Source organism: Pristiophorus japonicus, chromosome 3 (assembly GCF_044704955.1).
Source record: "Pristiophorus japonicus isolate sPriJap1 chromosome 3, sPriJap1.hap1, whole genome shotgun sequence".
Lineage (NCBI taxonomy): Eukaryota > Metazoa > Chordata > Chondrichthyes > Pristiophoridae > Pristiophorus > Pristiophorus japonicus.
The window spans coordinates 276,025,172-276,040,471 of NC_091979.1; the positions used below are offsets into that span (position 1 = coordinate 276,025,172).

Consider the following 15,300-nt stretch of genomic DNA (forward strand, 5'->3'; position numbering starts at 1 on the left):
TGCGGCGTTCCGGCCTGTTGCTGTTGGGATTGTCCATGAAGGTCCTGACGTTCCAGGTCCCGAACTTCATACTGACGAAGTGGAAGATGCCTCTGCGTGAGTTCTTTTAACATGGGGTAGCCATTGCACACCGGCAACCACACGGACTTAGCTGAACAAGGTCTTGGTCCAGTGGCAAGGGGGTCCAAGACAAGTGGAGACCAGGCACAGCTCTATAAGCCTAATTGCCTACGGCGAAGTGTTGGCAGCTAGCTCGGCGCCGAGTAGCGCCATTGATGGTAGATGGCCCAAGGCTTGCTTGGGGGGCAGGCATTAGGAAGGTGACTTCCAAAGTTATTTTCAAAGTTAAAAGTTGATAAAGATTTTCAATTTGTCTAAAAAGTTTCTAAGAGTTGTTAAAAAGTCTAAGATGTAAATCAATAATAGATTATAAAAGTTTCCCCAATTTAAAAGGTTTCTAAAAGTTGTTAAAAAATCAAAGTTGTAGATTAATAATAGATATTTAAAAGTATTTCGATTAAAGAGTCTAAAATGTTTTAAATGTTCTCGCAGATTGTTTAAAAGTTTAAAAATTAATTAAAAGTGGGTTCGGAGTATAAGACGTTGGGTTGAACGCCGCTGTCTAGGTCCCTTCGGCCGGTTCAGCGCTGGCCAGGCGTCCCTTCGGCAGGTTGAACACCGTCCCCGGAGTCCCTTCAGCTGGATCGACGACCCCCGAATCTGTCAGCGCGATGAACAGCTGTTGTGCGACCACAGGGACAGGCATGGGCAGGTGCAGAGTCCTTTCGGCCCAGGATGGGCTCCGCCGGTGCAGAGTCCTTTTGGTCCGGAGCCCGGTACAATGTCCTTTCGGCCCGGTACAGAAGCGGCCGGCACAGGGTCCCTTCGGCCCGGTACAGAAGCGGCCGGCACAGGGTCCCTTCGGCCCGGTACAGAAGCGGCCGGCACAGAGTCCCTTCGGCCCGGGACAGAAGCGGCCAGCACGGGGTCCCTTCGGCCCGGGACAGAAGCGGCCAGCACGGGGTCCCTTCGGCCTGAGACAGCCAACCAATAATCTAGCAAGGAATAGGAACACCAGAACTCAGCTCAACACCTTCCCATAATACCGTGGGAATGACTAGTAATTCCATGTGTGAAACTGCATTGTACATTTCTGTGATGCAGCCTATGAGGGTTGCAACCAATGTTCCCGCGAAACTGCGCGGCCACGCAGCAGTCTGGAGGACCTGCCTTTATATGGAAGAAACTGCGCACCAAAAAAAATTAGAGGAAATATTGGTTGTAACGCATAGGGAAATCTCTACAATGAGGTTTTATGATTTCCCAGAGTACATACCTTTTGGTCACAAACTATTTTATATTTGAAATAACTCCGTGAAATGTTTTAATTCTTTGTAGTGGCAATGGAAAGTAGTTCACTTATCTAAACCTTGGTCATTTGGGTTTTTTGTGCAGTTAACTGTCATATCGTGTTCCCCCTGGCTGGAGTGACTAGAACTAGGGGGCACAATCTCAGGATAAGGGATAGGCCATTTAAGATGGAGATGAGGGAGAATTTTTTCACTGAGGGTTTTGAATCTATGGAATTTTCTGCCCCAGAGGGCTGTGGATGCTGAGTCTCTGAGTATATTCAATGCTGAAATAGATAGATTTTTGGAGTCTAGGGGAATCAAGGGATTATGGAGATCGGACAGGGAAAGTGGAGTTGAGGTCGATGATCAGCATGATCTTATGGAATGACGGAGCAGTCTCGAGCAGCCGCATCTCCTACTCCTCCTATTTCTTATGTTCTTGTATAAGATTTTTTTGTGAATGAACATAACCTGCTTCCTTTTAGACAGGAGACTGGAATTGGTTAAAAGAATTATACCAAAGACTTGTGGATCCAAAATGGCAGCGAAAAAAGAAGAGCAGAGAACAGTTTTACCAGAAAGCTATTCTTTCCAAATTTCTATACTATAGGTAAGTGCACATGTTAACTTATTTATCAGTAGATGAGTTGACAACTTTGACACTACTAATCCTGTTATATGACAGTATACAATTTAATATATCTGTGTATCTGACACAATTTCATGAGCTATTTAAGAGCAGTGATTGATTTTTTTTTCAATATTGTGCAGAAATTGGAGTTGAAAGACTGGTTATATGCAATACAAAATAATATGTAATTTGGTCTGGGGATTCAGTTCTTTTCTAGTTAAGTTATTTATTGTAATCGGAAAAGGTTGATTATGCTGTCTCCTTTTAGGGCCAATGATTAGTTGATTGGACAAGTTCAACTTCTACTACCACTTTCGTAGATTCTGGTTCACATAAATACAAAATATAATTCAATGATCATCATTATAGGCAGTCCCTCGGAGTCGAGGGTGACTTGCTTCCACTCAGTGAGTTCAGAGGTGACAGGAGTCCAATGTGGGACTTACAGACTCAGTCACAGGTGGGGAAGACCATGGGTGAAGGAAAGGGTGGTTGGGGAGCCTGTTTGACAAACGCTTCTTCCGCTGTCTACGCTTCGTTTCTGCTTGTTCTCGGTGATGGGACTTAAGGTGCTCAGCGCCCTCCCGGATGCTCTTCCTCCACTTTGGGCGGTCTTGGGCCAGGGATTCCCAGGAGTTGGTGGAGATGCTGCACTTTGCCAAAGAGGCTTTGAGGGTGTCCTTGAATGCGTTTTCTCTGCCCACCTGGGATTTGCTTGCCATGTTGAAGCTCCACGTAGAGCGCTTGCTTTGGGAATCTCGTGTTGGGCATAAGAACATAAGAAATAGGAGCAGGAGTAGGCCACCTGGCCTCTCGAGCCTGCTCCGCCATTTAATAAGATCATGGCTGATCTGATCATGGACTCCGCTCCACTTCCCTGCCCGCTCCCCATAACCCTTTATTTCCTTATTGCTCAAAGATTTGTCTATCTCTGCCTTAAATATATTCAATGATCCAGCCTCCACAGCTCTCTTGGGCAGAGAATTCCATAGATTTACAGCCCTCTGAGAAAAAATTCCTCCTCACCTCAGTTTTAAATGGGTGGCCTCTTATTCTGAGTCTATGTCCGCTAGTTTTAGCTTCCCCTACGAGTGGAAATATTTCCTCTGCATCCACCTTGTCGACCCCCCTCATTACCTTATATATTTCGATACGATCACCTCTCATTCTTCTGAGCTCCAATGAGTACATACCTATCTTCATAAATCAACTCCCTCATCTCCGGAATCAATCTAGTGAACCTTCTCTGAACAGCCTCCAATGCAAGTATATCCTTTCTTAAACACGGAGACCAAAACTGTACGCGGTACTCTAGATGTGGCCTCACCAATACCCTGTACAGTTGTAACAGGACTTCTCTGCGTTTATACTCTCACCCCCTTGCAATAAAGGCTAACATTCCATTTGCCTTCCTGATTACTTGCTGTACCTGCATACTAACTTTGTGTTTCATGCACAAGGACCCCCAAGTCCCCTCTATACTGCAGCACTTCGCAATTTTTCTCCATTTAAATTATAATTTGCTTTTTTATTTTTTTCTGCCAAGGTGGATAACCTCACATTTTCCCACATTGGGCAAAAATTTGGCAGATGGTGTACAATCACTTGGCCTGTCTATATCCCTTTGCAGATTTTGTGTGTTCTCCTCAGAATTTGCTTTCCCACCCATCTTTGTATCATCAGCAAACTTGGCTACATTACGCTTGGTCCCTTCATCCAAGTCATTAATATAGATTGTTGAGGACCCAGCACGGATCCCTGCGGCACTCCACTAGTTACTGTTTGCCAACTGGAAAATGACCCATTTATCCCGACTCTCTGTTTTCTGTTAGTTAGCCAATCCTCTATCCATGCTAATATATTACCCCCAACCCCGTGAACTTTTATCTTGTGCAGTAACCTTTTATGTGGCACCTTATCGAATGCCTTCTGGAAATCCAAATACACCACATCCACTGGTTCCCCCTGATCCACCCTGCTTGTTACATCCGCAAATTTGTCAAACATGATTTCCCTTTCATAAAACCATGCTGACTCTGCTTGATTGAATTATGCTTTTCCAAATGTCCTGCTACTGCTTCCTTAATAATGGAATCCAGCATTTTCTCAACGACAGATGTTAGGCTAACTGGTCTATAATTTCCTGCTTTTTGTCTGCCTCCTTCTTTAAATGGGGTCGTTACATTTGCGGTTTTCCAATCTGCTGGGACCGCCCCAGAATCCAGGGAATTTTGGTAGATTACAACCAATGCATCCACTATCTCTGCAGCCACTTCTTCTAAGACCCTAGGATGTAAGCCATCAGGTCCAGGGGACTTGTCCGCCTTTAGTCTCATTTTACCGAGTACTACTTTATAGCCCCTTGTTTATCCTCCCTATAGCCCCTTGATTATCCACTATTGGGATATTTTTAGTGTCTTCTACCGTGAAGAGCGATGGGGGTACTTGTGCATGAAATACAAAAGGATAGTATACAGGTACAGCAAGTGATCAGGAAGGCCAATGGAATCTTGGCATTTATTGCAAAATGGATGGAGTATAAAAGCAGGGAAGTCTTGTAACAGCTGTACAGAGTATTGATGAGGCCACACCTGGAATACTGCGGCAGTTTTGGTTTCCAGATTTACGAAAGGATATACTTGCTGTGGAGGCACTTCAGAGAAGGTTCACCAGATTGATCCTGGGGATGAGTGGGTTGACTTATGAGCAAAGGTTGAGTAGGTTGGGCCTCTACTCATTGGAATTCAGAAGAATGAGAGGTGATCTTATAGAAACGTATAAGATTATGAGGGGGATGCAGCGAGGATTTTTCCACTGATGGGGGAGATGAGAACTAGAGGGCATGATCTTAGGATAAGAGACCGCCCATTTAGAACTGAGATGAGGAGAAATTTCTTCTGAGGGTTGTGAATCTGTGGAATTCGCTGCCTCAGAGAGCTGTGGAAGGTGCGACATTAAATAAATTTAAGACAGAAATAGACAGTTTCTTAAACGATAAGGGGTTATGGGGAGCGGGCAGGGAAGTGGAGCTGAGTCCATGATCAGAACAGCCATGATCTTATTGAATGGCAGAGCAGGCTTGAGGGGCCTTATAGCCTACTCCTGCTATTTTTTTATGTTATGTTAAAGTATTTGTTCAGTGTCTCTGCCATTTCCCTGTTCTCCATTATTAAGTCCCCAGTCTGATCCTCTAGAGGACCAACATTTACTTTAGCCACTCTTTTCCTTTTTATGTACCTGTAGAAACTCTTAATATCTGTTTTTATATTTCATGCTAGTTTCATTTCATAATCTATCTTCCCTCTTTTTATCATTATTTTAGTCGTTCTTTGCTGGCTTTTAAACATTTCCCAATTCTCTGGCCTCCCACTTGTCTTGGCTACATTGCATGCCTTATTTTCAATTTGATGCCATCCCTTATTTCCTTAGTTAGCCACGGTTGGTTATCCCTTCTCTTAGTCATTCCTTCTTATTAGGATATATTTTTGTAGTGAGTCATGAAATATCTCCTTAAATGTCTGCCACTGCTCATCAACCGTCCCATACTTTAATCTATTTTCCCAGACCACTTTAGCCAACTCTGCCCTCATACCTTTGTAGTCTCCTTTATTTAAGCTTAGGACACTGGTTTGAGATCCAACTTTCTCACCTTCCAACTGAATTTGAAATTCAATCATGTTATGGTCACTCATTCCTAGAGGATCCTTTACTGGGGAGATCATTTATTAATCCTGTCTCATTACACGTTACCAGATCTAAATTAGCCTGCTCCCTGGTTGGTTCCGCAACGTACTGTTCAAGGAAATGGGATGCATGCGATGTGGCCTGCCCAATGGAGCTCATCGCGCGTGGTCAATGCTTCGATGTTGGGGATGTTGGCCTGAGCGAGAACACTGACAGTGCGTCTGTCCTGCCAATGGATTTGCAGGATCTTGCGGAGGCAGCGCTGGTGGTACTTCTCCAGTGCTTTGAGGTGTCTGCTGTATATAGAACAGATGGGCATCTGTTCAACTTCTGCCACCTCTAGACCAGATCCAAGGTCGTCCCATCCTGTCATTGAACTGCAATACGCAGACACCGCTTGCCTCTGCGCACACTCGGAGGCCGAACTCAAAGCCATCATCGACACCTTCACCGAGGCGTACGAGAGAATGGGCCTTGCGCTAAACATCCGTAAGACAAAGGTCCTCCACCAACCCGATCCCGCCACACCGCACTGCCCCCCGATTATCAAAATCCGCGACGAGGCCTTGGAAACGTAGACCATTTTCCATACCTCGGGAGCCTATTGTTGGCAAGACCAGACATTGACGACGAGGTCCAACACCGCCTTCAGTGCGCCAGCACAGCCTTCGGTCGCCTGAGGAAAAGAGTGTTTGAAGACCAGGACCTCAAACCCGGCACCAAGCTCTCGTGGTCTACAGGACAGTAGTTATACCCACCCTCCTATATGGCTCAGAGATGTGGACTAACTCAATGAATCAGCATTTTGACTCCCAAATGCATTTTCGGGGGAGGATTGTGAAACCATCTCCATTAGATAGTTTCACTTCTTCACTGTTGTATGCAGACTGTAGTATAAATCCAGCTTGACTGAGTTTAGGTGCAAGCAACACACTAAAGGAGTGCATACCAGGAGCAGAGCTTATAAAGTGTTTTTCCCCAAAAAGTAGTTTATACTGTCGACTATGTCCACTGCACTTTGCATCATGCTTTGGTAAGTTTACTATGTGAATAGGCTTTCATGCTGGTGTGTGCCATCACATTGACATTAATGATATTCCTATATCTACAAAGCAGAAAAGGATTTTCAGAGTGCCACAAATTTACCTGAAAACACTCTTCTATCCAACCAGCGCACACTCGTTCATGAACCAATTTTAGACCCAAAAAATGTGTAATCACAGTCCGGTCAATTCCCTTGTTGGCACCAAGTATCCATTGTTGCATTTTATCATTGAAGCTAAAGTCAAGTGTATGAAAGTCCCAATAATTAATTGGTAAAGCCCTAGAATGTTCAAAAGGGCGCTGCTATAATTGAGTACTTTAAACAAAAACTGATGGGAGTGCAGAAAAATCCAAATCTTACTCTTAAACTTTTTGTTCAGAGATTATGGCAGTTACTGCCAAAACTTAACAAGCTTTTCAGAGATTAATATCACAGAACTGGCTTCAGAAATTATATTACAGTATTAATCTTGGTTTTTTAGTTGCTGATGTCATAAAGGGACCTTTAGGGAAGAGTTACCATAATAAAACTTTATATTGAGTTTGAAATTGACTTGGTTAAAACCGAAACTAGGATCTTAAATCTAAACAAAGCAAACTATATAGGTATGTTGGCTACGGTAGATTGGAAAGCTACATTAAAAGGTATGACAGTTGACGAGCAATGGCTAGCATTTAAAGAATTAATACATAATTTACAACAAATATACATTCCGTTAAGGCAGAAAAACCGCACAGGATAAGTGGTCCAACCATGGCTAACGAGAAGTTAAAGATAGTATTAGATCAAAGGCAGAGGCTTATAATGTTGCAAAAAGAGCAGTAAGCCTGAGGATTGGGAGGATTTTAGAATGCAGCAAAGGAGGACCAAGAAATTGATACGGAAAGAGAAAAAAAGAATGAGAGTAAATTAGCAAGAGACATAAAAACAGTTTGTGAACGTTTCTATAGGTATGTAAACAGGAAGAGATTAGTAAAAGTAAACGTGGGCCCATTAGAGGCATAGACAGGAGAAATTATAATGGCCAATAAGGAAATGGCAGAGACATTAAACACTACTTTGTATCTGTCGTCACAGTAGAAGACACACAAACATTCTGGAAATAATGGGGAACCAAGGATCTAGAGAGATGGAGGAACTGAAAGAAATCAGTATAAGTAAAGACAAAGTATTGGAGAAATTAATGGGACTAAGTGGCGACAAATCCCCTAGACCTGAAGACCTGCATCCTAGGGTTTTAAAAGAGGTAGCTCTAGAGATAGTGGATGCACTGATATTAATCTTCCAGAATTCCTTAGATTCCAGAACAAGTTCCCAAGGATTGGAAAGTAGCAAACATAACCCTACTATTTCAGAAAGGAGGAAGAGAAAAAAATGGGCTACTATAGGCCAGTTAGCCTGACATTAGAAGGCAAAATGCTAGAATCTATTATTAGGGATGTGGTAACAGGGCACTTGGAAAATCATAATATGATTAGGCAGAGTCAACATGGTTTTATGAAAGGGAAATAGTGTTTGACAAATGTATTAGTTTTTTGAAGATATTACTAATAGGATGGATAAGGGGAACCAGTGGATGTACAGGTGCAGCGTCGAAAATCCAGAAAGTTCCGGACTCCGGGACGATCCGCTGCAGGGTCGTCCAGAATCTGCAAAATGTTCCGGAATCCAGACACCCTGCCAAATTGTTATCTCTGCCAGCAGGGCCCAGGGAAAAGTCAAAAAATGAAATCCAACTACAGGAATAAGAACTCCAATCCAGGCCAGTTCTTCACAGTCACCGCACCGCTGATCCTGGGTCTGCAAATGTCCCTACGGCCAGAACGAACTCTGCACAACACACAAGTCCCCGGCCAGAACCAACCAAGTTCCGTGCGCAAGTCCCTCAGCCAGAACCAACCAAGCTCCGCACACAAGTCCGCGGCCAAAATCAAACTCTGCACAACACATTGCAGCTCCCCAAAGCAGCAACTGTGCCATCGGATCGCAGCTCCCCATGACCCCGAGTGAAGCTGACCCGACCAGATTTAGATTTTAAGTTTGCACACTGTACCTGTAATAAAAAATACCTGTACTGCACATGCACTTCTAAATTCAGCATTTAAAAAAATATTTTAGTGGCATTAAACATTATAGGGCTACCCCACCTGACCCACCTACATCCCATGATGGCACCCAACCTGACTCAATCGCTGTCATGTTTTTCCCAATTTAAACATCTACACAGGTAAAGATTGTGAATTTGTGTTGCGTCATTGAAAACATGTCAAAAAGGACAACAGATACCCCAATGGATTCAGATAAAGGAAAGAGGAAGCATAGTTCACTTTCAATTGCCAAGAAAATGGAGTTACTCCAGAGATTAGATAAAGGTGTTTCAGTGAGAAGATTGAGTGAAGAGTATGGTGTTGGACTCTCCACCATTTATGATAACAGAACAGTTCATGAAGTTTTATGTAGAAAGTGATGTTCATAAGGAAATGAGTAAGTAAAAAAGCAGGAATGTGATGATGTGGATCGAGCAGTGATGGAATCTGGCACCAAGCTTTAGGGTCTACAGGGCTGTAGTGATACCCGCCCTCCTGTATGGGCATGCTATCCCCCAGATTAAATAGAGCTGGACGCCGGGCCCTGGAATATCATTGGGCGCCCCGACCTGTGTGAAAACACCACCGCAGGTCGGGGCTATAAATAGAGCTGGAGCACCAGGCCCTGGAACATCGTGGGCGAAGGTGTGGCGAATGAGGAGAGCTGTGGGCCCAGTGGCAGCACAGCCAGCCCACACTGCGATATGTGTACGCACTAGGTCCGTGCAGCAGAGCAGGTCTCCAGGCGTCCTGGTTCAACCCTCGCCACTGGATAAAGGCCTAGCTCTGTCGAGCCCGTGTGGTGGCTGATGAGCAACGGTCACCACACGTTAAAAAATCTATTCACAGGCATCTTCCACCCCCTCAATTGGAGTTCAGGACTGGAGTATCAGGTCCTTCATTGAAACATCTGTGAACTCATGTGGAAGCAAGTCATCCTCGTTCGAGTGATCGCCGATGATGATGATAATGGCTCAGAGGGACTGCCTATGATGATGATGGCAACAGGCGAAGTGAAAAGGTTTCTTTGGCCAATGGTGGTGCAACAAGCTAAAATATTTCATGCACAACTAGGGATTGAAACTCCATGTGAGTACTCTTCTGGTTGGCTAGCCTAATTTAAAAGGTGTCATGGCCTCAGGCAATTAAAATATGTGGTGAAAAAGCCTCAGCAAATCATGAGGCATCTGAAAATTATATCGATGAATTCATCAAACTAATTGATGAAAACCTTTCGCCTGAGCAAATGTACAATGCTGACGAGACAGCACTGTTTTAGCGCTATGTACCGCGAAAGACATTAACAGCAGCAGAAGAAACTCAGCCATCAGGTGTAAAAGACACCAAAGATAGGTTGACTGTGCTTGCTGCTGCAAATGCGATTGGGATACCAGTGTAAGCTTATGGTCATTGGGAGAAGCCAGCGTCCAAGATGTTTTAAGGGCTTGAGAGTATTGCCAGTGCATTATTATGCCAATAAGAAAGCATGGATAACTGGGGTAATCTTTTTGAATTGGGTTGAGAAGCATTTTGTTCCTCGGGCGTGTGCTCATTGCATGGAAGCTGGCCTTGAGGGAAAACTGCAAAATATAATTGCTGCTAGACAATTGCTCAGCACATCCCGTGCTGAGCTTTTGGTAAAGGATAATGTCCATGGAATCTACTTGCCTCCAAATGTTACATCACTGATACAGCCGATGGACCAAGGAATTTTGAGATTGATGAAGTGTCTCTACAAAAAATAGTTTGAGGTGTTTGCTTAATGCTGTGAACACAGGCATGGGAATAAAAGCTTTCTCGGTCAAGGACGCCATATGGGCAGCTGCGGATGCATGGAACTTGGTAACTGCAAACGCGTTGGTCAATCCTTGGTATAACATCTGGCCATCAACTATGTTTGCTGAAGATGACGCTGATGATGCTCCTCAGGACGTTCAAGGCTTTCATGTGACCAGGGAGAAAGCAATGATTGTTCAACTTTTAGAATATGCAAGAGGACTGACTTGCGAAGCTGCGCAGGAATTGAATGAGGATGATGTCGCAGAAGTCACGGACATATGCTCCCATTGTGCATGCAGTGACAGATGAAGAAATTATGCAGAGGGTTTTGCATCCAGAAGAAAAGGATGAAAGCAGTGAGGATGATTTTGCCTGTGATCAAGTTGAAAAAGTGCCCATTGACAAAGCAATCATTCTTTGTCAAGAATTAATTAACACCTTAGGGCAATGAAGCTTCGTAAGTGAAGAGGAAATACTGCAGGTCTACAGAATTCGGGAAAAATTAGTGAAAGAAAAGCTCAAATTATTTAAACAAACAGCAATATTAAATATATTTCAAAAGATGTTGCATCAGAAGGCCCAAGACCTACAGTGTGCAACTACATCAGCAATTTCCACATTTGATCCTATTGCTGGCGCATCATCAGCCCCAGACATCATAGCTGAGCCCTCTACCTCAAGCACAACCTCCACCAATTGTAACTGTACCTGTTTATTTTTACATTGTTTACCAAATAAAAGCCTTCATTTACTGATTTATATTTTGTAACTTTACTGTTTTACAAATAAAAAGCTTTATTGTATTTCATGCTTTGAGTACTGTACATTCCTTTTCAAATTTGAAGATGGTAGCAAAAGATACAGGCCGGGAAGCTCACATGAAGTATGGTGAAAATAGAAGCCTCTTTTAACCCAGGGGATGTTCCTATGAACTTTGCATTCAAGTACTGTATAGTCTACAGGTACCGAGGGGTACAGGGCATCAGACTACCTTCCAAAAGATGCAGGTACACTGTACAAAACACGAGAGGCACTTACGATGCAATGCGAAGAAGTGAGGACTACAAGGCTGCGCTGCGCTGGGAAGCTCACACGGTGAAAATACAGTACAGAGTAGAAGCCTCTTTTAGCCCAGAAAATGTTCCTAAGAACTTTGCAAGTACAGTTGTACAGAGTATCAGACTACCTTCCAAAACATACAGGTACAAAAACCAGAGAGGTAGACTTACGATGTGTTGCGAAGAAGCGAGGACTACAAGGCCTGCGAAGAGAAGAACTTAAAAAAATGATGTCAAAGAAACAGAAATATCGGAACCTGGGCCCAGGCATTTCCAGACTCTGGATGTGCTTCTGGCGTTCCGAAATCCGGAAATACCCGAATCTGGGCTCGGACATCAGAAACACGTTTGAAAGTCCAGAAAAACACGAAGTCCGGAACGGCCTTGGTCCTGAGGGTTCCAGATTTTAGGCACTGCACCTGTAGTATATTTGGATTTTCAAAAAGCATTTGATAAGGTGGCACACAAGGTTATCACACAAAATTAGGACTCGTGGTATTGAGGGTAATATATTAGCATGGTTTGAGGATTTGCTAATGGACAGAAAAGTGAGTAAGAATAAACGGGACTTTTTCAGGTTGGCAGGCTGTAATTAGCGGGGTACTACAAGGATCAATGCTTGGGCCTCAGCTATTTACAGTCTATATTAATGACTTCGATGAACAGAATGAGTATAACGTATCAAAGTTTGCTGATATAAAGTTAGGTGGAGAGGATGCAAAGAAACTGCAGAGAGTTATGGACAGGTTGATTGAGTGGACAAGAACATGGCAAATGGAATACAATGTGAGACGTGGGAAGTTATCCACTTTGGTAGGAAAAACAAAAAAGCAGCATATTTTTTGAATGGTGAGAGACTGGGAAATGTTTGCACTCAAAAGACCTGGGTGTCCTTGTACATGAATCACAAAGTTAACATGCAAGTACAGCAAGCAATTAGGGAAGCAAATGGTATGTTAGCTTTTGTTACAAAGGGATTAGAGTAAAGAAGTCTTATTACAATTATATAGTACTTTGGTGAGGCCACACCTGGAGTACTGTATATCGTTCTGGTCTCCTTACCTAAGGAAAGATATACTTCCTTAGAGGGAGTGTAGCAAAGGTTCACTAAACTGGTTCCAGGGATGAGGGGATTGCTCCATGATGAGAGATTGAGTACATTAGGCTTATATTCTCTAGAGTTTAGAAGAATGAGAGGTGATTTAATTGAAACATATAAAATTCTTAAGGGGCTTGACTGGGTTAATGCTGGGAAAATGTTTCTTCTGGCTGAGGAATCTAGAACACGGGAGTAGAGTCACAGAATAAGGGGTAAGCCATTTAGGACATTTGGAAAAGCAAAATTCGGTCAGGCAGAGTCAGCATGGATTTATGGAAGGGGAAGTCATGTTTGACAAATTTGCTGGAGTTCTTTGAGGATATAACAAACAGGGTGGATAAAGGGGAACCAGTGGATGTGGTGTATTTGGATTTCCAGAAGGCATTTGATAAGGTGCCACATAAAAGGTTACTGCACAAGATAAAAGTTCACGGGGTTGGGGGTAATATATTAGCATGGATAGAGGATTAGCTAACTAACAGAGAACAGAGAGTCGGGATAAATGGTTCATTCTCTGGTTGGCAACCAGTAACTAGTGGGGTGCCGCAGGGATCAGTGCTGGGACCTCAACTATTTACAATCTATATTAACGACTTGGAAGAAGGGACTGAGTGTAACGTAGCCAAGTTTGCTGACGATACAAAGATGGGAGGAAAAGCAATGAGTGAGGAGGTCACAAAATCTGCAAAAGGACATAGACAGGCTAAGTGAGTGGACAAAAATTTGGCAGATGGAGTATAATGTTGGAAAGTGTGAGGTCTTGCACTTTGGCAGAAAAAAAATCAAAGAACAAGTTATTATTTAAATGGAGTAAGATTGCAAAGTGCCGCAGTACAGCGGGACCTGGGGGTACTTGTCCATGAAACACAAAAGGATAGTATGCAGGTACAGCAAGTGATCAGGAAGGCCAATGGTATCTTGGCCTTTATTGCAAAGGAGATGGAGTATAAAAGCAGGGAAGTCTTACTACAGCTATATAAGGTATTGGTGAGGTCACACCTGGAATACTGCGTGCAGTTTTTTTCATATTTACGAAAGGATATACTTGCTTTGGAGGCAGTTCAGAGAAGGTTCACTAGGTTGATTCTGAGGATGAGGGGGTTGACTTATGAGGAAAGGTTGAGTAGGTTGGGCCTCTACTCATTGGAATTCAGAAGACTGAGAGGTGATCTTATCGAGACGTATAAAATTATGAGGGGGCTTGACAGGGTGGATGCAGAGAGGATCCACTGATGGGGGAGACTCTTAACTAGAGGGCACGATCTTAGAATAAGGGGCCGCCCATTTAAAACAGATGAGGAGAAATTTCTTCTCTGAGGGTTGTGAATCTGTGGAATTCGCTGCTCAGAGAGCTGTGGGAGCTGGGACCTTGAATAAATTTAAGAAAGAAATTGACAGTTTCTTAATCGATAAGGGGTTATGGGAGCAGGCAGGGAAGTGGAGCTGATTCCATGATCAAATCAGCCATGATCTTATTGAATAGCAGAGCAGGTTCGAGGGGCCGTACGACCTACTCCTATTATGTTCTTATGAGGAGAAATTTCTTCAATCAGAGGGTTGTGAATCTTTGGAATTCTCTACCCCAGAGAGCTGTGGATGCTCAGTCGTTGAGTATATTCAAGACAGAGGTTGATACATTTTTGGGTACAAAGAGAATTAAGGGTTATAAGGATAGTGCGGGAAGGTGGATTTGAGGTAGAAGATCAGCCATTATCTTGTTGAATGGCGGAGCAGGCTCGAAAGGCCAAATGGCCGACTCCAGCTCCTATTCTGTTCTTTTCTTACGTTTATCGAATAACATTTTTGAAATATAATGGAATGCCCTGAAGAAGCTAGAGTCTATATACACTGAACTATTAAATATTTCAATTGGTTTAGTTAAAGAATTTGGAACAGAACTTGTATTTTTCTAATTCAGTTGTTAGTTTACTGTGCTGAACTCTGATTGTGATGGGGGTGTTCCGTTTTTATATAAAAATACTTAAGATCTGGAGGGACATTTCGTTTTTCAATTTCCCTAGAACTTAATCAGGTGTTATGTTTTTGTAGTTGTAAACATAGTATTGATTTTTTTTTCCTCTGTTGAATAATTTTAGCATCAATGGAGATTGTGGAGCAGAAGCAGTTCCAACTCCTATCGTGCAACCTGCTGACACCCATTCCCAGGAAAACCCAATAGAAGTAGAGGAATCCTCCTGGCCTGCACCCCTGAGAACCCCTGCTTCTGTACCTGAAGATGGAAATCCTCAGCAACAGGTAAATCTGTGTGAAATCTACATATCCCATCATAGCTCCTTAAGATAAAATTAAATTAAATACTGTTGAGATAGGATTTTTCACATGTTAATTAGTTTTCTATTTGTGTCCAGTGAGAACATTTCAGTCTATGGTGATAATATTTACACTCTGAGTTTGGAATGACATTTAGTGGCATTCTGTAAAATTTGGTTTGGAAATATAGTCAGTGCCCGGCAAACAATTGATAAAAGCCACACATTTCTGGTATCAGACTATTCATTTATTCCCACTGTAGAGTTATTGAATTAAGCATAAAATGTTTCCCAG

General features: G+C 43.0%; 1 protein-coding gene across 5 annotated transcripts in view; it reads left to right on the forward strand.

The window, feature by feature from the left end:
- edrf1 (erythroid differentiation regulatory factor 1) overlaps positions 1 to 15,300 on the forward strand; it is an 84,320-nt gene that overhangs the window by 19,592 nt on the left and 49,428 nt on the right. For all 5 annotated transcript variants that reach the window (XR_011592761.1, XM_070876741.1, XM_070876742.1 and 2 more), the window contains 2 exons: positions 1,838 to 1,962; positions 14,832 to 14,991. Coding sequence is in view for 4 of the 5 variants with exons in the window: in XM_070876741.1 (XP_070732842.1) it covers positions 1,838 to 1,962; positions 14,832 to 14,991 (285 nt within the window). In the remaining variant the exon portion in view is untranslated. The remainder of the gene's footprint in view (positions 1 to 1,837; positions 1,963 to 14,831; positions 14,992 to 15,300) is intronic.